The following is a 21803-nucleotide window of genomic DNA, read 5'->3' as shown; positions in this document are numbered from 1 at the left end:
ATATAAATATATATGTGTATATATAAAATTTTATTTTTTTTTCTGAAAATATAGATTTGATGAAGCATTACACTAATATGTGGCCTACAAGAAATTGCAACTGCCATAATTTTATTCTCCAGGGGCTCTATTTTCAGAAAATGTGTTTTTTGGGGGGTTTTAACTATACTCAAGGCCTAAAATGTGTATTTTAACATATGGGCAAAAAGTAAATAAAAACATATCTGGGAGCTAAAAGGGTTAAACAAAACACCATCTCCAGTGTGGAAATGACAAGGAAGAACTCCCATTTCTATTTTATTTTTTTTCTCAGTGTTCTGTCCCTCAGTGGATAAAGTATATGTAGTGCTTTTATCCCAAGTTCCTGCTCTATAAGACTAGCTCCTAGGTCGGACAGGGCACCTCTCCCTCCACGAGGCCGGCCAACAACATAGCTAGCAAAGAGACAGCTGCTTGATGACCAGCGGTTGTCTAGAGTCCAAACGCTTGCTCAAGAAAAGCAGCAGCAAGAGCAATGCAGGATGAAGAGTCTGACACCCCCCTTACAGTTGTTTGGAGCCTGGGAACACACTGGTTATCAAGCAGCCGTCTTCTTGCTAGCTAGATTATTGGACGGTTGGGGAGGAGGGGTGCTCACCACTAAGCTTACAATGGGACAATGTACTACATATACTTTGTCTCCAGAGGGACATAACACACAAAAAAAAAATTGCAGTGAGGGTTCTTTAAACACAGATCCTAATGGGAATGCTGATTGCCACTTTAAATAGGCTGCTAGCAGGCTACATCAGTCTCTGAATCGGCTTCAAGTAGTTTTGAAGCCTGCTAGCAGCTTGTTTAAAGTGATAGTTTGCACCCTTATTAAGATCAGTGTTTAACATTCCAAAACTAGAGCTGAAGGGTGATTTAGCCCCTTCCTGTCCGGTCCCGGTGTTCTTTCCCAGGGTCTTTAGCCTGGGTGACCGGGAAGGACCAGTAAATCACGTGACCACTGTCATTGGCTGTCAGAGTAGTCACATGAGCAGGGGTTGATCCGGTCAGCTCCCAATCATTAGTAGAGACTGACAGCTGTGAGGGCACTGTCAGCACAGAAAGCTTTGCTGCCTGTGGACATATACATGTGCGGCATGTGGGCAATGAAGTCCACCCTCTGTAATGTACATAGTTAACGCACATATGCTCTATGTGGTTGGCTGAAATATATCCTTTTTGCTGTCATAAGGCATTTGTTAGCATTGCGTTGTACACAGCAGGGGATAGTGGTGAATCTGACATTGCTGGCTGTAAGGTGGAAGCTACCCAGTTGCATGGAGATTCCAGGAGACGGGCAGTTACTCTAGGAGAGCTGGACAGGGTTGTAGAAGGTGCTTAACCCATCAGCAGGACCGGTATCTGCTCCTTTGTGCGCAGAACAGGATGAGCACTGCCAGAGCCCTACAAAATGACCTCCAGCAGGCCACTGGTGTGAATGTCTCAGAAACAGACTTCATAAGGATGGCCTGAGGGCCCGATGTCCTCGAGTGGGCCCTGTGCTCACTACTTGGCAGCATAGAGCTTGATTGGCATATTCCATTGAACACCAGAATTGGCAGGTCCACCACTGGCATCCCGTCCTTTTCACAGATGAGAGCAGGTTCACCCTGAGCACATGTGACAGACGTGGAAGGGTCTGGAGAATCCGTGGAGAACGTTATGCTGCCTGTAACATCGTTCATCATGACTGTTTTGGTGGTGGGTCAGTGATGGTCTGGGGAGGCATATCCATGGAGGGACGCACAGACCTCTACAGGCTAGACAATGGCACCCTGACTGCCATTAGGTATCGGGATGAAATCCTTGGACCCATTGTCAGACCCTACACTGGTGCAGTGGGTCCTGAGTTCCTCCTGGTGCACTACAATGCTGGCCTCATGGTGAGAGTATGCAGGCAGTTCCTGGAGGATGAAGGAATTGATACCATTGAATGGCCCCCACGCTCGCCTGACCTAAATCCAATAGAACCCCTCTGGGATATCATGTTTCTTTCCATCTGATGCCGCCAGGTTGCACCTCAGACTGTCCAGGAGCTCAGTGATGCCCTGGTCCAGATCTGAGAGGAAATCCCCCAGGACACCATCCGTGGTCTCATTAATAGCCTCCCCCAACGTTGTCAGGCATGCATACAAGCACGTGGGGGCCATGCAAACTACTGAGGACCATTCTGAGTTGCTGCAATGAAAATTCAGCAAAATGGACTCGCCTGCTGCATCATTTTTTCACTTTGATTTTCGGGGTGTCTTGGAATTCAGTCCTCTGTAAGTCAATCATTTTCATTTCCATCAAACAATGGGGCATCCTTACATTCCTAACACATTACCCCGTCCTTATCAGTATAGAGATCCAGCAGGAGATTTCCCCCATTGAGATCTGATGTATTTTCATAGTGTTCCTTTACATTTTTGAGCCGTGTGCTTGGATGTAACACGATGTTTTATATTTTACCAAACAATAGGATAATATATTGCTTTTAGTGTATTTTGTTTTAATTGAAAGTTTGCATCTGATAAACTGATGCTCTAATATTGTGTGACATAAAAACTTGGAACAATCACCATTTCATTCTCCAGGCTCTCTGCTAGAGAAAGAGTTAAAAATCTTCACCAAAGCATGGTGCCTGCCCTCCCTGTACACACCGCTCTGGGATCAGAGGCATCCTCTGTGGATGTTCCAGGTCAGTAGTTAGTTTCCTGTTGACATCCAGATCAGCTCTGAACAAAACCAAAAAAAAGGTAAAAGTTTCAGCAAGTTTCATCTTGAACTTCAGGGCCCCTCCCCCTTTAAATCCCCTCCCCCTCCGCCGTCAGTCCGCTCAGAGCTCTGCCATGGAGATCAGCTTCGCTGGGCGCCGGGCTCTGGTCACCGGGGCAGGGAAGGGTGAGTATGGGGGAGCAGGGGGAGGAGAGATCGGTCGGAGCGGTGTATAGATAACGTCTGCTCTGTTCAGGGATCGGCCGGAGTACGGTGAAGGCTCTGCGGGCTGCCGGGGCGGCTGTGATCGCTGTGAGCCGGACTGCAGAGGACCTGGAGAGCCTGGCCAGGGAGGTGAGCGCTACCATACCGCCATCTAACGGCTGAATTTCAGTATTACAGTAGACTGGGTTATATAGGTTTTTAAGATGTTAAAAGTATATGTGTGTATGTATATATATATAATTATTATTATTATACAGGATATATATGTATGTGTGTATGTATATATATTATTATTATACAGGATATATGTATGTGTATATATATATACACACACACACTATATTGCCAAACGTATTGGTCGGCCTCCCTTTACACGCACATGAACTTTAATGGCCCCCCAGTCTTAGTCCGTAGGGTTCAATATTGAGTTGGCCCCGCCCTTTGCAGCTATAACAGCTTCAACTCTTCTGGGAAGGCCGTCCACAAGGTTTAGGAGGGTGTCTATGGGAAGGTTGGATCATTCTTCCAGAAGCACATTTGTCAGGTCAGGCACTGATGTCGGGGGAGGAGGCCTGGATCACAGTCTCCGCTCTAATTCATCCCAAAGGTGTTCTGTGGGGTTGAGGTCAGGACTCTGTGCAGGTCAGTCAAGTTCCTCCACCCCAAACTCACTCCTCCATGTCTTTATGGATCTTGCTTTGTGCACTGGTGCGTAGTCATGTTAGAATAGGAAGGGGTCATCCCCAAACTCTTCCCAAAAGGTTGGGAGCATGAAAGTGTCCAAAATGTCTTGGTATGCTGACGCCTTAAGAGTTCACTGGAACTAGGGGGCCGAGCCCAACCCCTGAAAAACAACCCCACACCATAATCCCCCCTCCACCAAACTTTACACTTGGCACAATGCAGTCAGGCAAATACGTTCTCCTGGCAACCGCCAAACCCAGACACGTCCATTGGATTGCCGTGATTGGTCATTCCAGAGAACATGTCTCCACTGCTCTAGAGTCCAATGGTGGCGTGCTTTACACCACGGCATCCAACGCTTTGCATTGCACTTGGTGATGTAAGGCTTGGATGCAGCTGCTCGGCCATGGAAACCCATTCCCTGAAGCTCTCTACCCACTGTTGTTGTGCTAATCTGAAGGCCACACCAAGTTTGGAGTTCTTTAGCTATTGACTCTGCAGACAGTTGGCGACTTCTGCGCACTGTGTGCTTCAGCATGCACTGACCCCGCTCTGTCATTTTATGTGGCCTACCACTTGGTGGCTGAGTTGCTGTTGTTCCCAGTTGCTTCCACTTTGTTATAATCCCACTAACAGTTGAGCGTGGAATATTTAGTATCCAGGAAATGTCACGGATGGACTTATTGCACAGGTGACAACCTATCACGGGACCACGCTTGGAGTCACTGAGCTCCTGAGAGCGACCCATTCTTTCACCAATGTTTGTAGAAGCAGTCTGCATGCCTAGGGGGTGATTGTATACACCTGTGTCCATGGAGGTGATTGGAACACCCAAATCCAGTGATTTGGAGGGCTGGCCCAATACTTTTAGTAATATAGTGTGTGTATATATATATATATCTCACACACACACACAGTATGTGTGTGTGTATTTTTTTATATTGTGTAAATTTTGAAAAGAATTTATAATTTTCTATTTCAATATTTTTATTGAATTTGGAAAGTTCTACAGATCAGACAATCTGCATTCCATGCACAGAAAAGAACAAGCAGAATAGAGTGATCAACAGTATATCTAAAGAACAAAAAGTAAAGATGCGGTGTAATTTGGAAGTAATAGATAATTTTCTAATTTTTCAGTGTCCTGGAGTGGAGACGGTCTGTGTGGATTTAGGGGAATGGTCGGCGACTGAGGCTGCCATGGAATCGATCGGGCTGGTGGACCTTCTTGTGAATAATGCAGGAGTGGCTCACCTGCAGCCTTTTCTTGACATCACACAAGAAGCATTTGATAGGTATGTGTATATTCCTAGCAGTATAGTTTTCCATTTTAGTTTTCATAGTTTTGTTCTTATTTCTTTATCATTCATTAACAACAATGATCCAAACTGTCAATGTCTGGTCCTTTTAGGTGGGACACTGCAAGCTGCTTGGGAACTGTTACTGGATCATGGGTCCAAGTCACCCAGTGCAGCGGTGCTAATCCTTCTGTGCTTAGGATTTAACATGTTGTACTGTTTAAAGAAAGTCTCCCCAAAAATACTCTGTGGCATGAATCTTGACTTTTTTTACAATCAAATCAAGCATCTAGATCAGTGTTTGGTCTTAAGTACCATGAAGGGTCAAATCTTGGCCCTTGTGATCTTATTTCAAAGATTGCTAGCCTCTTTGGATATGATTTTTGCACAGAGTGCCTCTCACGTGGCTCCTCATGTACAAACCTCCTGTGACTCTAAGGCAGGGGCGGACTGACCATTCGAGCACTCGGGCACTGCCTGAGGGCCCGGGGTCAGTAGGGGGCTCCATGAAATGCCCCTGGTACCTTTAATAGGCTTTTTTTTGAGTGTGGGCAAGGACACAGGGGCCCCATGATCCCCTATTGCCCGGGGGGACCCATGAGTTGTCAGTCCGCCCTTGCTGTATGGATTTAAATTTGGTTATGTTGGCTCTTCAAAGCATTTACACTTGAGCGATTTGTATCTCGAAGCTCAGTTGTTCTCCATGGTGCCTGTTCACACCTAATCACATGAACAGGCACCATAGAGAACAATTGATTTTTTTAAGTTTGAACGTTTTTGGAGCCTCGAGCTTCAAGCAGTCTAAGGGATATTCCCATTTCCACGCTCACTCACAAGACTGTGTTCCTTTTCGCCATCACCTCTACACGACATGTATTTGGTCTTGCACAAGGACAAGGTAATATCCCTCCTTAAAGTAATGTTGGCCTTTCACCTGAACTAGGACATTGTTCTTCCATCTCTCCTTCTGGCTCCAGTACATCAGAAGGGAATTTCCTTCACTCCCTGGATGTAGTTTGTACCACATGGGTTTACCTTTCAGTCATTGGTTTCGGTAAAAAGGAACCAGCCTCTTGATCCACCATTTCCCAGTGACTCAGACAGGTCATTGTTCAAGCTTTGGTTTTTAAAGGCAAGGTTCCCACCTTTCCTGTCAAAGCGTACTCTACGTGATCTGTGAGGGCTTCTTGGGCTTTTAGGCATTGGGCAACTGCTTCCAAGATTTGTAGTAGATTGATCGTGCTGGAACCTTAGGTAGGTACAATTGGGTACTAACTAATATATGGAATATGCAGTTCAGTTTTGGGCACCAATTCACAAAAAGAACATTGGGGAACTGGAGAAAGTACAGAGAAGGGCAACCAAACTGATGAGGCATGGAGGAGATCCGCTATGAGGAACATATGTACTGTTAAGCATAGTCCCCTTTTTTTTTTTTTCCTTCCATAACATAAAATGCTGTATGTACTTGTATTGGCCTTTAATGCTACATATATGAAGTAGTTCTGCTGACTCCATCTCTCTGGGAATCTAGTTAAGCTGCATTGTGCAATGTCAAATTGTAAATGGATATTGATTGTAGATGTAGCTTTGTACTGAGATTCATATATTAGGCAACATGTTTCATGTACTTTTATGCTGTACATTTTGTACATATGGCGATAAAACCTCTTTAAAAAAAAAAAAAGTTAGTTTTACACCTTACTCCTTTTATCCTAGGCAAAACTCAGCATTTAACCTTTGCAATGTGGTGGGGGGATGAGTCACTTCATAGGTGTCTTTTTTTCTTTTGCCCAGAGGTGGACTTTAACAATTGGTATCTGTGCTTGACTAGCTCACTAGCTGTTTTCTGGGGGAGAGCTACTCTATTCTGACATTACTCACCTGTTTACATAGTAACATATTACATAGTTAGTTTGGCTGAAAAAAAGACAAAAGTCCATTCAGTTAAACCATAGGAAAAAAAAAAGTTATAATCCTATACCCACAGTTTATCCAGAGGAAGACTTTTTTTTTTTTTTTTTTTTTTGAGAAAGTAACAGGGATGCAAAGTCTCTTGCAGCTATAATGCCCATGATCAGAATGTAAATGCCTCTTTGTGAAAGAAATGATTCTTAAATTTGTCTGTCCCTGAATATCTGCTATCACTGTTTTGTATTTTACCTGACATTTGCTTTTTGTTTAGGAGCTTTTCAGTGAATGTGAGAGCTGCAATTCTTGTATCTCAGGTAAGTCCTAAGTACGCTCTTAGCCATGCTGATCTGTAAAAAAAAAAAAAAAAAAGTGATCAGACACTCAAATTATACTTATTATTATTATTAGTACTTATATAGCGCCATCAATTTACTCAGCGCTTTACATACATATTGTACATTCACATCAGTCCCTAACCCTCAAGGGGCGTACAATCTAAGGTCTCTAACTCACATTCATACAGACACATACTAGGGACAATTTAGACAGGAGCCAATTAACCTACCAGCATGTCTTTGGAGTGTGGGAGGAAACCGGAGTACCCGGAGGAAACCCATGCAGGCACAGGGAGAACATGCAAACTCCAGGCAGGTGGTGGCATGGATGGAATTCAAACTGATGACCCTAGTACTGCCAGGTGGAAGTATACTTCAATATATGCAGGGCTTTTTATTCCTCAAAAAATAAGGGCAGGAACTCCCCCCTTCTAAGTCACTTCTTGTCTCAGCCCCCCTACCCACCTGCGAGCACCTTCACTTGGTTCCACCCCCTACCCACCTCAGAGCACCTTCACTTGGTTCTGCCCCCTACCCACCTCTGAGCACCTTCACGTGGTTCTGCCCCCTACCCACCTCCGAGCACCGTCACTTGGTTCTGCCCCCTACCCACCTCCGAGCACCATCACTTGGTTCCGCCCCCTACCCACCTCAGAGCACCTTCACTTGGTTCCACCCCTTACCCACCTCAGAGCACCTTCACTTGGTTCTGCCCCCTACCCACCTCAGAGCACCTTCACTTGGTTCCACCCCCTACCCACCCCAGAGCACCGTCACTTGGTTCCGCCCCCTACCCACCTCCGAGCACCGTCACTTGGTTCTGCCCCCTACCCACCTCTGAGCACCGTTACTTGGTTCTGCCCCCTACCCAACTTCGAGCACCTTCACTTGGTTCCGCCCCCTACCCACCTCTGAGTACCTTCATTTGGTTCCACCCCATAACCATCACCCAGTGTTTCTCCTTTTGGAGAATACAGAGCCAAGTATCATTTTGTGGTGCTAAATAATTTGTATGGAATTTGTTAGTTATAACAAGAAAAGCAGAAAAATAGATCCCCCGCAACTAGGAGCGATAAACACCCCCCCTCCCCCAGCAACAATAGATTCCTCCAGCAACAATGGACCCCCAAAATAAAATACCATCCCAGAAACAATAGACTCCCAACAGCTACAAGAGATCTCCCAATAGCCAGCATTAATAGGCTCTCTAGCAGCCAGCAACAATCGACAACAGACCCCTCCCTCAACAGTAAATCCAACAATTGACCGCCATCAACAATATATCCCCCACCAGCAATACTAGACCTCCCTAGAAACAATAGAGCACCACTCAAAAATAGATCCCCTTCAGTGACAATAGATCCACCAGCAGCCATCAACAATAGACCCTCCAGCACCCCTTCCTATTACATACATTCAATGCTGGAGGTGCCGGAACTCAGTGCTGTCAGGCAATCTCCTCTTTACGATCCAACCATGTACCATGCAGTGTCAAATCAAGAAAAAAGAAGGAATTAAAAGAAACTTTCCCACTCCCCTGTGAAAACAACAAGACTCTCCTATGCTCCTCTGAGTTCATTAGGACTCCATACATGCTGAGATTGAAGCACTGTTGCCTCGAATCATTTGTATCCTGCGCCAGTCTTTACCCCTGCCGAAAAATCTACTGATGGAAATAAAGAATTAAAAATAAATCCAATGACATTCTTCTTTTATCCGTCAGATTGTGGCACGTCAGATGGTTGAGCGTGGCATACCTGGGGCCATTGTCAACGTGTCCAGCCAGGCCTCTCAGGTGGCCCTACAAGATCATGCAGTATACTGTAAGCACTATAGATGAACAATTGAAATATACAGCATATAACGTGTGAACTGGTTTACATGCCAAAGGATTTGTTATACAGTTCAGCCAGTTTTGTGATCCTGGCATATCCTCCCAACACAGCTCAGTCAAGAACAAGACCCAACCAGCCAATTGAAGGATTAGCAGTACATTGGTGAGGTCTTTCCTGTGCTTACCCCCTCAATGGCTGTAAGCTGCACAATCAATGCTCCAAATGGCCTCTGGAGGCTATTGCCCAATTTTCCGAGGTGAGAAGACTCTGTAAATGGACAGTGAGAGGAGAAGCAGAAACATTTGAATTCATATCTGTGTAACTCTGCCCTCACCTTCTATTGGCATACTCTTTGTTCTGCTTCTCCTTCCCTCTCTTTGAGCTCTGCTGTACAGTAAACTGCTAGAGGCTGATTTTGTCAAATTGAGATACTTAACCATTTGACACCCGGCCTATGGCCAAATGGCATCCGCAAAAGTGTATTACCTTTCCGGGAGGCCGCCATATGGCGTCCTCCCGCACATGCGCAGTTCGCACGCTTGCAGAGCCGCGCAGCGCACGATCTGTCACCGGCCGTGTACCTCGGACACGGCCGATGACAGATCTGAGTACCGGCCCCCGTTGCCAGTACCATGTGATGTGCTGTGACCAATCACAGCAGGTCACATGACAGTTGTATACAATGGATGGCTTCATTCATGCCATCCATTGTATACTAGTGTCTAGCTGTAAATGGTCACAGCTAATCACATGCACATGTCATGTGATTAGCTGTGGCCAAATCACAGCTAAGCACAAAAAAAAAACAAAACTGAATGAATCGATGTCATTCAGGTAAATGCTTGCTTATAGCAAAGTAATTCTTTGCTATAAACAAATTGTGTAAAAAAAAAAAAATACTGATCACTTCCCCAAAGTAGTACAATGTTACTATGGTAACATTGTACTACTTTGGACATAGTGAAATATGAAAAGAAAATCTTAAAAAAAAACCTTTAAAATCTTAAAAATTTAATAAAAAATTAAAAAAAAATATATATATATTTTTTTTTTTCACACTGTGACCAGTCAGTGTCCCTGTTCACCGCCATGCCAGTTATATGATGACGCTGTACTGCACTGGTGACAGTATGTAAAAAAAAAATAGTGAAAATAATTTTTATTTTTTCATTTTCTGAAAAATTATGACAAAAAAAATACAACTTCAAAAAACTCGCCATGCCTCTTATGAAGTACGTCGGACTGTCTACTTTGCAAAAAGGGGTCATTTGGGGATATCTGTACTATTCTGACATTCTTGGACCTCAAGAAATTAGATTGGCTGTCAGTACTTCAGGATTGATCAATATTCAGATCTATACCATAGTTTGTGAACTCTATAACTTTCCTACAAACTAAAAAATACATCCTAATTTGGGTTATTTTCACCAAAGACATGTAGCAGAATACATCTCGGCCTAAATTTATGAAGAACAATTATTTATTTGCAAACTTTTACAACAGAAACAAAGAAAAACGTGTTTTTGTTTTTCCAAATTTTCGGCCTTTTTTGTTAATTTAGCAAAAAATAAAAACCCCAGCGGTGATTAAATACCACCAAAAGAAAGCTCTAGTTGTGTGTACCCAAACTAAAATGTTATCATTTTCTTCAATGTTGTATGACTGCACAATTGTCATTCAAAGTGTGAGAGCGCTGAAACCTGAAAAATGGCCTGGGCAGGAAGGGGTTAAAAGTGCCCGGTATTGAATTGGTTAAACTTCTTGTATTAAAAAAAAAATACATTTATTCAATTAATAATTACAAATCTGCATTATTCTGTCCCTTTTAGATTTGCTCAGGGGTCAACTTTAACATTAAGAGCAATCCAATTTTTTTTTTTTTATACTTTATTTTCTTTTTATTTTCTCTTTTTATAGGTGCCACAAAAGGAGCTCTTGACATGCTCACAAAGGTGATGGCACTTGAACTGGGTCCAAAAAAGGTAGCGCTTTTTTTGTTTGTTTTTTTACAACCACAAAAAACAAATGGTTACTGTAAAGGAAGACTAATCTGTACCTGTACCACTGTCTCTTTGGAGCTACATCGGTAGTTCTAAGGGTAGATTTAGACATGCATCTTTCTTCTGAAGCCCAATCCGCATTTGGATTGCACTTCAGAGGCTTCTGACAGGTGGTGAGGAAGCGATGTGATGCCTCCTCAGCTGTTTTAAACCCAACGTGCTTGCAGTGCATGTGGTTGCAGGGTGTTTCCAATGCTTCCCCATTTGCTTCAGTGTATAGTTCTCAGCGGGCTTGCCAGCCGCTGATCGCTACATGTTGGGTAAACTTTGCTGTGGGCGCGAGGCATGTAAACCCTTCCATCCATTGCAGCTTAAAGTGTTACTAAACCCCCAACAGTACAATCAGTCTGTAGATGCAGTAAAGCATGCTGGTTATACTCACTGTGGAACCTAAGGGGTTAAACCTCTGCATTGTGTAAAAACGCTGTTTGATACTGTCTTCTCTGATCCTCCCTTTCTGAAGTCCCCAATCCATCTATTATTATTATTATACAGTATTTATATAGCGCTAAAAGGTTTGCTCAGCGCTGTACATTATAGGGGGGACAGTACATGAGACATTACAGTAACAAAACAATACACGAGGGGGTCAAGGGCCTTGCTCTTTCGAGCTTACAATCTACTCATAGTACAGAGCTCTAGGAGTCGCCCTGAACATGCTCAGTTTAATGTGTATGGCTAGAGAGCTTTTTTCTCTTTGGGAGAGTGCATGTGATCAGCACAGGGCCAATCAGCACTGTCCAGACAGAGGGTCGTCAGGGGTTTGCAGCCTCATAGGACAGTCAAAGGAAAATGAAAACTCCTCCTACAAGACTGCTCTAACTGCTGATGAGAAAAGGTATTTAGCAGTTTATATCTACTAAAATAATTGCATTTCCATGTTGTGTGTACTGTGGGCGACCAGATATAGTGAATGCAGGGTCCGGGGAGACCGGATATAGTGAATGCTGGGTCCGGGGAGACCGGATATAGTGAATGCTGGGTCCGGGGAGACCGGATATAGTGAATGCTGGGTCCGGGGAGACCAGATATAGTGAATGCAAGGTCCAGGGAGACCGGATATAGTGAATGCAGGGTCCGGGGAGACCAGATATAGTGAAGGCAGGGTCCGGGGAGACCAGATATAGTGAATGCAGGGTCCGGGGAGACCGGATATAGCGAATGCAGGGTCCGGGGAGACTGGATATAGTGAATGCAGGGTCTGGGGAGACCAGATATAGTGAATGCAGGGTCTGGGGAGACCGGATATAGTGAATGCAGGGTCCGGGGGGGGCGGATATAGTGAATGCGGGGTCTGGGGAGACCGGATATAGTGAATGCAGGGTCTGGGGAGACCGGATATAGTGAATGCAGGGTCTGGGGAGACCGGATATAGTGAATGCAGGGTCTGGGGAGACCGGATATAGTGAATGCAGGGTCTGGGGAGACCGGATATAGTGAATGCAGGGTCTGGGGAGACCGGATATAGTGAATTGCAGGGTCCGGGGAGACCGGATATAGTGAATGCAGGGTCCGGGGAGACCAGATATAGTGAATGCAGGGTCCGGGGAGACCAGATATAGTGAATGCAGGGTCCGGGGAGACCAGATATAGTGAATGCAGGGTCCGGGGAGACCAGATATAGGGAATGCAGGGTCCGGGGAGACTGGATATAGCGAATGCAGGGTCCGGGGAGACCAGATATAGTGAATGCAGGGTCCGGGGAGACCGGATATAGTGAATGCAGGGTCCGGGGGGGACGGATATAGTGAATGCGGGGTCTGAGGAGACCGGATATAGTGAATGCAGGGTCTGGGGAGACCAGATATAGTGAATGCAGGGTCCGGGGAGACCGGAAATATAGTGAATGCAGGGTCCGGGGAGACCGGATATAGTGAATGCAGGGTCCGGGGAGACCGGATATAGTGAATGCAGGGTCCGGGGAGACCGGATATAGCGAATGCAGGGTTCGGGGAGAGGGGATATAGCGAATGCAGGGTCCGGGGAGAGGGGATATAGTGAATGCAGGGTCTGGGGAGAGCGGCTATAGTGAATGCAGGGTCCGGGGGGGGCGGATATAGTGAATGCGGGGTCCGGGGAGAGCGGATATAGTGAATGCGGGGTCCGGGGAGAGCGGATATAGTGAATGCGGGGTCCGGGGAGAGCGGATATAGTGAATGCGGGGTCCGGGGAGAGCGGATATAGTGAATGCGGGGTCCGGGGAGAGCGGATATAGTGAATGCGGGGTCCGGGGAGAGCGGATATAGTGAATGCGGGGTCCGGGGAGAGCGGATATAGTGAATGCGGGGTCCGGGGAGAGCGGATACAGTGAATGCGGGGTCCGGGGAGAGCGGATATAGTGAATGCGGGGTCCGGGGAGAGCGGATATAGTGAATGCGGGGTCCGCGGAGACCGGATATAGGGAATGCGGGGTCCGGGGAGAGCGGATATAGGGAATGCAGGGTCCGGGGAGAGTGGATATAGGGAATGCAGGGTCCGGGGAGAGCGGATATAGGGAATGCAGGGTCCGGGGAGAGCGGATATAGGGAATGCAGGGTCCGGGGAGAGCGGATATAGTGAATGCAGGGTCCGGGGAGACCGGATATAGTGAATGCAGGGTCCGGGGAGACCGGATATAGTGAATGCAGGGTCCGGGGAGACCGGATATAGTGAATGCAGGGTCCGGGGAGACCGGATATAGGGAATGCAGGGTCCGGGGAGACCGGATATAGTGAATGCAGGGTCCGGGGAGAGCGGATATAGTGAATGCAGGGTCCGGGGAGAGCGGATATAGGGAATGCAACACATTGCGAAATGAGATCAGCCATCAGTACATCAGGATTGATAAATTATTTGAATATATACCACTCAAAAAAATGAAAGGAACACTTTGAAAACACCGGATTTTAATGGTAAAAACATCTCCTGCTGGATCTCTATACTGATATTGACGGGGTAACGTGTTAGGAATGTAAGAATTCCCCATTGTTTGATAGAAATGATGGGAGGTTGGCAGGTGGCAAAAATGCAGCTCTTTCATGCAGGTCCAAATGAAGCCTTAGTCTAGGTTCACACCTATGCGTTTTTCATTGTGTTTTGCAGAAATGCACAGCCATCCAGTTAACATGATTTCTTATGGGACAGGTTCACATTGCGTTTTCACCCGGTGCGGTTTTTGGAAAGGGTCAGGGACTTTTTTAAAACGCTTTTTGGTTCAATAGACTTCAACGGAGATGCTGCAAAAAAGCATGTATGTGCTTTTTTAATGTATTTTTTACACGTTTTTGATGCGTTTTAATCTGCCTAGCAACAAGTTGGAAAATAAACACAACGCATCAAAAATACATGTGCAAAATGCAGCGCAAGAAGCCACTGCAGAAACGGATCAAACACAAACTGCATAGGTTTGAACCTAGCCTTAAAGAGATGGCAGGCACTGTGCTGTTGGGCACTACAGTGGCTTCGTGGTTTGCACCTCTGCCTTGCAACACGGGGGGCCTCAGTTCAAGTCCTGGTCATGGAATTTGCATGTTGGTTCTGTGTTTGCATGGGCTTTTTCCCCTGGTACTGTCTATTAATTTGCTCCTGTGACCTTGTATGTGGGTATATGTACAGTGGGGATCGAAAGTTTGGGCACCCCAGCTAAAAATTTGTATTAATGTGCATAAAGAAGCCAAGGAAAGATGGAAAAATCTCCAAAAGGCATCAAATTACAGATTAGACATTCTTATAATATGTCAACAAAAGTTAGATTTTATTTCCATCATTTACACTTTCAAAATAACAGAAAACAAAAAAATGGCGTTTGCAAAAGTTTGGGCACCCTGCAGAGTTAATATCTTGTACTGCCCCCTTTGGCAAGTATCACAGCTTGTAAACCTTTTTGTAGCCAGCCAAGAGCCTTTCAATTCTTGTTTGAGGTATCTTTGCCCATTCTTCCTTACAAAAGTCTTCCAGTTCTTTGAGATTTCTGGGCTGTCTGTCACGCACTGCTCTTTTAAGGTCTATCCATAGATTTTCAATTATGTTGAGGTCAGGAGATTGTGAAGGCCATGGCAAAACCTTCAGTTTACGCCTCTTGATGTAATCCCCCGTGGATTTTGAGGTGTGTTTAGGATCATTATCCATTTGTAGAAGCCATCCTCTCTTTAACTTCAGCTTTTTCACAGATGGCATCAAGTTATCATCCAAAATTTGCTGAAATTTTATTGCATCCATTTTTCCTTCTACTCGTGAGATGTTCCCTGTGCCACTGGCTGCAACACAACCCCAAAGCATGATTGATCCAACCCCATGCTTAACAGTTGGACAGAGGTTCTTTTCATTAAATTCTGTGCCCCTTCTTCTCCAAACGTACCTTTCTCATTCCAGCCAAAAAGTTCAATTTTAACCTCATCGGTCCACAGAACATGTTTCCAAAATGCATCAGGCTTGTCTATATGTTCATTTGCAAAGTCCAAACGATGATTTTTGTGGTGAGGGCGTAGAAGAGGTTTTCTTCTGATGACTCTTCCATGAAGACCATATTTGTACAAGTATCTCTTTATAGTGGAATAGTGTACCACAACTCCAGTGTCTGGCAGATCTTTCTGGAGGGATCGTGCAGTCAAACGTGGGTTTTGAATTGTTTTTCTCACAATCCTGCGAGCTGTTCTGTCTGATATTTTTCTTGGTCTTCCAGATCTTGCTTTAACTTCCACTGTTCCTGATGACTGCCATTTCTTAATTACATTCCGAACAGAGGATATTGACATCTGAAAACGCTTTGCTGTCTTCTTATAGCCTTCTCCAGCTTTGTGAGCGTCAACTATTTTCAGTTTCAGTTTTCTGGACAACTGCTTAGAAGAACCCATGGTGCTGATTGTTGGGGCAAGGTCAGATGAGTCTGGGCATTTAAAACCTTTGAGATTGACATCACCTGGTCTTCCCAGACAATGATTGAGAACAATCCATGACACTGGCAGGTCTCAGCTTTGCAAAGGGGGCAGTGCATGCTATAAATTCTGCGGGGTGCCCAAACTTTTGCAGATGCCATTTTTTTGTTTTCTGTTATTTTGAAAGTGTAAATGATGGAAATAAAATCTAACTTTTGTTGACATATTATAAGAATGTCTAATCTGTAATTTGATGCCTTTTGGAGATTTTTCCATCTTTCCTTGGCTTCTTTATGCACATTAATACAAATTTTTAGCTGGGGTGCCCAAACTTTTGATCCCCACTGTATGTGAGACAAGGACCTTAGAATGTAAGCTCTTTGAAGCCAGGAGGGCAGAGACTGATATGAATGTATAGTCTGTTAAGCTTCTTCAGCTTTTGGGCTCTATACAGTAACTACCTGTAATGATGATAATAAAAACGTACACCCCTGTGGCCATGTTAAATGCCTGGTCCTTGCTGGTTCCCCCCACTATGTCGCTACAGGACACCATTTTGGATAGAATGGGATCATAGGCAGCACAGTGGCTAAATGGGCAGCACAGTGGCTAAATGGTTAGCACTTCCGCCTGGCAGTACTAGGGTCATTGGTTCGAATCCCAGCCACGGCACCTCCTGCCTGGAGTTTGCATGTTCTCCCTGTGCCTGCATTTGTTTCCACCGGGTACTCTGGTTTCCTCCCACACTCCAAAGACATGCTGGTAGGTGAATTGGCTCCTGTGTAAATTGTCCCTAGTATGTGTATGTATGAATGTGAGTTAGGGACCTTAGATTGTACACCCCTTGAGGGTTAGGGACTGATGTGAAGGTACATTATAGATGTAAAGTGCTGTGTAAATTGAGGGCGCTATATAAGTACCTGAAATAATAATAAATAAAATCAGGGATTTTGACTAAAGAAAAAGGATTGGCTATGGATGTATGCTAAAGCTGATGTCATTGTTGATTCAGATGGATGTAGACATTTTCTGATGATTCAAACACTGTTGAAAAATCAGTGGTCAGCTCCGGGTGGGTGATGAATAGTTCTGTGTTTTTTAGATTCGTGTAAATTGTGTGAACCCCACAGTGGTAATGACTGATATGGGACGCGCCAACTGGAGCGATTCCCAGAAGGCTGAGCCAATGCTAAATCGGATTCCCATGGGTCGCTTTGCAGGTGAGTGGATGATCCTAATGTTGGCCAAAAATCAGCTTTAGCCATTTTTTAGTTTTTCAAGTGACTGTGCAAAAGCCAGAATCTCTATCAGGTTCTTATTGGTGTCCGTGCTCTTCTTGGGGAGGTTTCTAATCAATTCTGTCCCAGGTGACAACAGGGCAAGTGATGAGAAGGGGAGGTTGTCACTGGGATGGGCAAGACTGACAGCAATGCAAATCTGATTGATGTTTTATCCCTTCCGCTCTCTGCTTTATAAATGTGCTTTTGTTGTTGTCTGTCTGTAGCTGAAAAGTATCCCATCATCTCCCGTCCTTATGACACTCTGTCTCTGTGGACAGGAAGTAAGAGTAAATCTCTCTAATGGGGACACAGATGGGAATAAGAACCTGACAGAGATAGATATTACATACTTCTACTAAATTAAAAAATAAAAAGTTTTGTCTGGATTTGGTCTACACACAGGCTTGCTTATTTTCCTAATTCAAAGGCAGGGGGGAGTCTGGTAAAAGATTACCTCTTAAAGTGATAATAAAGGTAATTGAAAAAAAAAACATTATATTTGCTCTGTGTAATAGTATTGCACATAGCAGCCCCGATCCTCCACTTCTCGGGTCCCCTGTTGGCACTCCTGGCCCCCCTCCTGCCGAATGCCCCCAGAGCAAGCAGCTTGCTATGGGGGCACCCAAGCAGGCTAGCTGCCAAGCCAATGCTGTGCGTGTCTATTCACACACTGAGCTGTGGTTCAGCCTCACCCCTCTCTTCTCATTGGCTCAATGGCTGTGATTGAAAACGGCAGGAGCCAATGGGTCCCTCTGCTGTTTCAGCCAATGAGGGAGAGTCCCCAGAGAGCCAAGGCTTTCATGCACATCAGTGGATCGAAGCCACAGCTCTGTGTGTCCATTCACACAGTGAGCTGTGTTTCGGCCCCACCCCTCTCTCCCCATTGGGCTTAGTCGCTGTGACTGACAATATCGGGAGCCAATCAGTGGTGTATTTAGGTTTTGTGCTGCCCTAGGCAACACAAAAATCATCTGCCCCCACAGACACCAACCAGCACCCCCCTCCACTCCCTCCCACGGAAAGAGCCTGACATTGACCAACAACACCCCTGCCCCCCACCTGGGAAGAGCCTGACATTGACCAACAACACCCCTGCCCCCCACCTGGGAAGAGCCTGACATTGAGCAACACAGGGGCGGACTGACAATTCATGGGGCCCCCGGGCAATAGGGGATCATGGGACCCCTGTGTTCTTGCCCAAACTCAAAAAAGTCTATAAAAAAGGTACCAGGGGCATCTCATGAAGCCCCCTACTGACCCCGGGCCCTCGGGCAGTGCCCGAGTTTCCAAATGGTCAGTCCGCCCCTGGACCAACAACACCCCTGCCCCCCGGCAAAAGAGAGAGACACCCATCTTCACAGCACCAGACATCCCCAGGAATGAGAGTCAGGCTCTACATACACCATCAAGCAGCCCGCAGTTTCTCCCAGATCCCATCTGGTTCCCATGGCACACATGTCCCTTCTTTCATCCCTTCTTCTTGGAGGAGGTGCTGCCCCCCTGAAAAATGCCGCCCTAGGCAAGTGCCTTGTTTGCCTTGTGGTAAATATACCCTTGGAGCAAATGGGTCCCTCTGCTGTCTCAGCCAAGGCTTTCATGCACATTACTGGATCAAAGCCACAGCTCTGTGTGTCCATTCACACATGGAGCCGTGGTTCGGCCCCACCCCTCTCTCCTCATTGGCCCAGTGGCTGTGATTGACAACAGCGGTAGCCAGGGGGTCCCTCTGCTGTCTCAGCCAATGAGAAGGGAGAGTCCCTGGAGAGCCAAGGCTCTCATGCACATCGCTGGATCGAAATTGAGCTCAGGTAAGTATTAGAGGGGGCTGGAGGGAGCTGTACACAGAAGGTTTTTTACCTTTTATGCATAGAATGCATGAAGATAAAAAGAAAACCTTGATCCTTTACAACCACTCTAACCTACCCTTGTCCCCTTTACCATGCTGCCCTGCTTAAGTTCTGGGGAAATACCTGGTACTTCCAGGTATTTGGGAGCATGTGACCTTCTTTCCCTACTCCCAGGATGCAGTGCACCGGTCAAAAAACTGGGCACTTGCAGGCCTGAGAGAAGGTTGGTGGAGCTGATCCTCCTGTACTGGGCCTAGGCCCCACCAGTTTAGCAGGGGGCCCAGGGACAGAGAGGGGACTTGGGCACATGCACATTAATCCCACAGGCTGTGGCTCCCAGTGATTAAATAAAGAGTTCCCTGGACCCTATCCGTTCAGCAGCAGGGGCCACAGATGGGGGACTTTTTTTGGGGGGAGCAGGCAGAGTAATGCTCTGTGCTGCAGATCCTCATAATTAAGGTTCTAACCTCTTCTATTTCAATCCACTGGAGTAGGCCAGAACGTAATTGTCGAGAGCCACCGCATGGAGGATTACTCCATCTGCTCTCAAAAATGAGTATATCGCCCACTCTCTATTTCTGGCCCCTGCTGCTGAACTGATGGGGCCTGGCAAATTTTTTATTATATTCCTGGGAGGCGTGACTAGTGGGATGGCTGTGTGTGAACAAGAAAGAACTCTGGGGGAAAAAACTTCTTTATATGTGCTTGTTGCTGATTTCCTACCTTTACTGAATAGGTCATCCATCTTCTGGTTCACTGAGTAGTTGCTCTGACATAGTCTATTCATTTTCAAATCAAACCGTTAATTCTCTTTGGTTTCCTGTTTGTAAGACCGGTGGCTGCTAAGATTCCTATTCCCCCAGCCATGGGTCTCGGCACATCCCATCTGTAGTTCTTTTTCCAGGAAGCAGTGCTGTCATTCAGACCCTCTTACAGCAGTGTGCGGACGGAGACTCTCCGATATATTCAACATGTACAGACCTAGCATACCCACCCACATTCACTACAATTCCCTGTGGTTGATGGGAACTGTAGTTTCCTTTTACTGCAGAGAGGGAGGAGAGGATATAATGTAATCCCCGCTGTTACACCTCTTCCCTGGCAGAGCAGATGCTGTTATGTACCTGTCAAATTCAGGTACCCGCTCCCCCTCCCTCCCCAAAGGTCCGCAGTCTCTGGTCATCTCCTGCACTGCCGCAGTCTCTTGGTCATCCCCTGCACTGTCCGCAGTCTCTTGGTCATCCCCTGCACTGTCCGCAGTCTCTTGGTCATCCCCTGCACTGTCCGCAGTCTCTTGGCCATCCCCTGCACTGTCCGCAGTCTCTTGGCCATCCCCTGCACTGTCCGCAGTCTCTTGGCCATCCCCTGCACTGTCCGCAGTCTCTTGGCCATCCCCTGCACTGTCCGCAGTCTCCTGGTCATCCCCTGCACTGTCCGCAGTCTCTTGGTCATCCCCTGCACTGTCCGCAGTCTCTTGGTCATCCCCTGCACTGTCCGCAGTCTCTTGGTCATCCCCTGCACTGTCCGCAGTCTCTTGGTCATCCCCTGTACTGTGTCTGCAGTCTCTTGGTCATCCCCTGCACTGACCGCAGTCTCTGGTCATCTCCTGTGCTGTGTCTCCAGTCTCTGGTCATCTCCTGTGCTGTGTCTCCAGTCTCTGGTCATCTCCTGTGCTGTGTCTCCAGTCTTTGGTCATCTCCTGTGCTGTGTCTCCAGTCTTTGGTCATCTCCTGTGCTGTGTCTCCAGTCTTTGGTCATCTCCTGTGCTGTGTCTCCAGTCTTTGGTCATCTCCTGTGCTGTGTCCGCAGTCTCTGGTCATCTCCTGTGCTGTGTCTCCAGTCTCTGGTCATCTCCTGTGCTGTGTCTCCAGTCTTTGGTCATCTCCTGTGCTGTGTCCGCAGTCTCTGGTCATCTCCTGTGCTGTGTCCGCAGTCTCTGGTCATCTCCTGTGCCGTGTCTCCAGTCTTTGGTCTTTTCCTGTACTATGTCTGCAGTCCATTGGTTCAGAATATTTTTTTTCTTGTTTTCCTCCTCTAAAACCCAGGTGCGTCTTATGGAGCGAAAAATACGGTAGTTTGAACTGTGGGAAATGTCCTTGCCTTGTATGCAGCTAATGTTAAATTTCACCTCTTCATTTTCAGAGGTGGAAGATGTGGTCAATAGCATCCTCTTCCTGCTCAGTGACAAGAGTGGGATGACTACCGGTGCATGTCTCCCCGTGGATGGAGGCTACCTTATCAGCTGAAAGGCTCAAGAGGGTTCCAACACGTTGACAGGTAGACGGCCTGCAACATCTCGACTTTTTAATTGGCCGTGAAGCCGTAGGTCACCGAGGTCTGCAGCTGCAAGGCTTTCACTAGAGCGTGCTCATTCTTCCATTCAGTCCCTGAAGGTGTGCGGATTAGTGATTAGACTCATGGCAGGAGTGTATAATGAGACGATCTGTAAACCTGGTGTGTTCATCGCTGGCTGCCTTAGAGGTAAATCAATAAACCATTACTGTGAACATGCTTGAGCCTGCATTATTACACGCGGTTTGCTGGCTCGGAGCGCTTAGGAATAACAAAGGTGCACTTGAAAGAGGACCTGTCACTTTTTAAAAATATTTGTTTTGACTGTCCATTTGCTGCCGGTAATGAGAGGTCCAGATGCATTTCAGTCCTTTTCCCTTCTCTTTCTTCCACTTCTCACTCATTCTGAATAGGATGTCCAATCCAGGCTTGTGATCAGAAGATTCATTTTCT

At 46.2% G+C, this 21803-nt stretch overlaps 1 protein-coding gene across 1 annotated transcript; it reads left to right on the top strand.

The window, feature by feature from the left end:
• The first annotated feature begins 2827 nt into the window (after nucleotides 1–2827).
• On the top strand, nucleotides 2828–21565 carry DCXR (dicarbonyl and L-xylulose reductase). Its single transcript, XM_089670088.1, has 8 exons — nucleotides 2828–2913; nucleotides 2984–3081; nucleotides 4777–4931; nucleotides 7120–7162; nucleotides 8907–9006; nucleotides 10936–11000; nucleotides 17034–17151; nucleotides 21201–21565. Exons 1-8 carry the CDS (start codon nucleotides 2862–2864, stop codon nucleotides 21302–21304), a joined length of 735 nt encoding a protein of 244 aa, XP_089526214.1. The 5' UTR covers nucleotides 2828–2861; the 3' UTR covers nucleotides 21305–21565.
• Nucleotides 21566–21803: the final 238 nt, after the last annotated feature.

The sequence above is a fragment of the Staurois parvus genome, unplaced genomic scaffold (genome assembly GCF_062004578.1).
Source record: "Staurois parvus isolate SC_StPar_1 unplaced genomic scaffold, SC_StPar_1.0 ptg000003l, whole genome shotgun sequence".
In the NCBI taxonomy this organism is placed as follows: domain Eukaryota; kingdom Metazoa; phylum Chordata; class Amphibia; order Anura; family Ranidae; genus Staurois; species Staurois parvus.
Note: the sequence above shows the minus strand (reverse complement) of the source record. Positions and strands in the feature narration are given on the sequence as shown.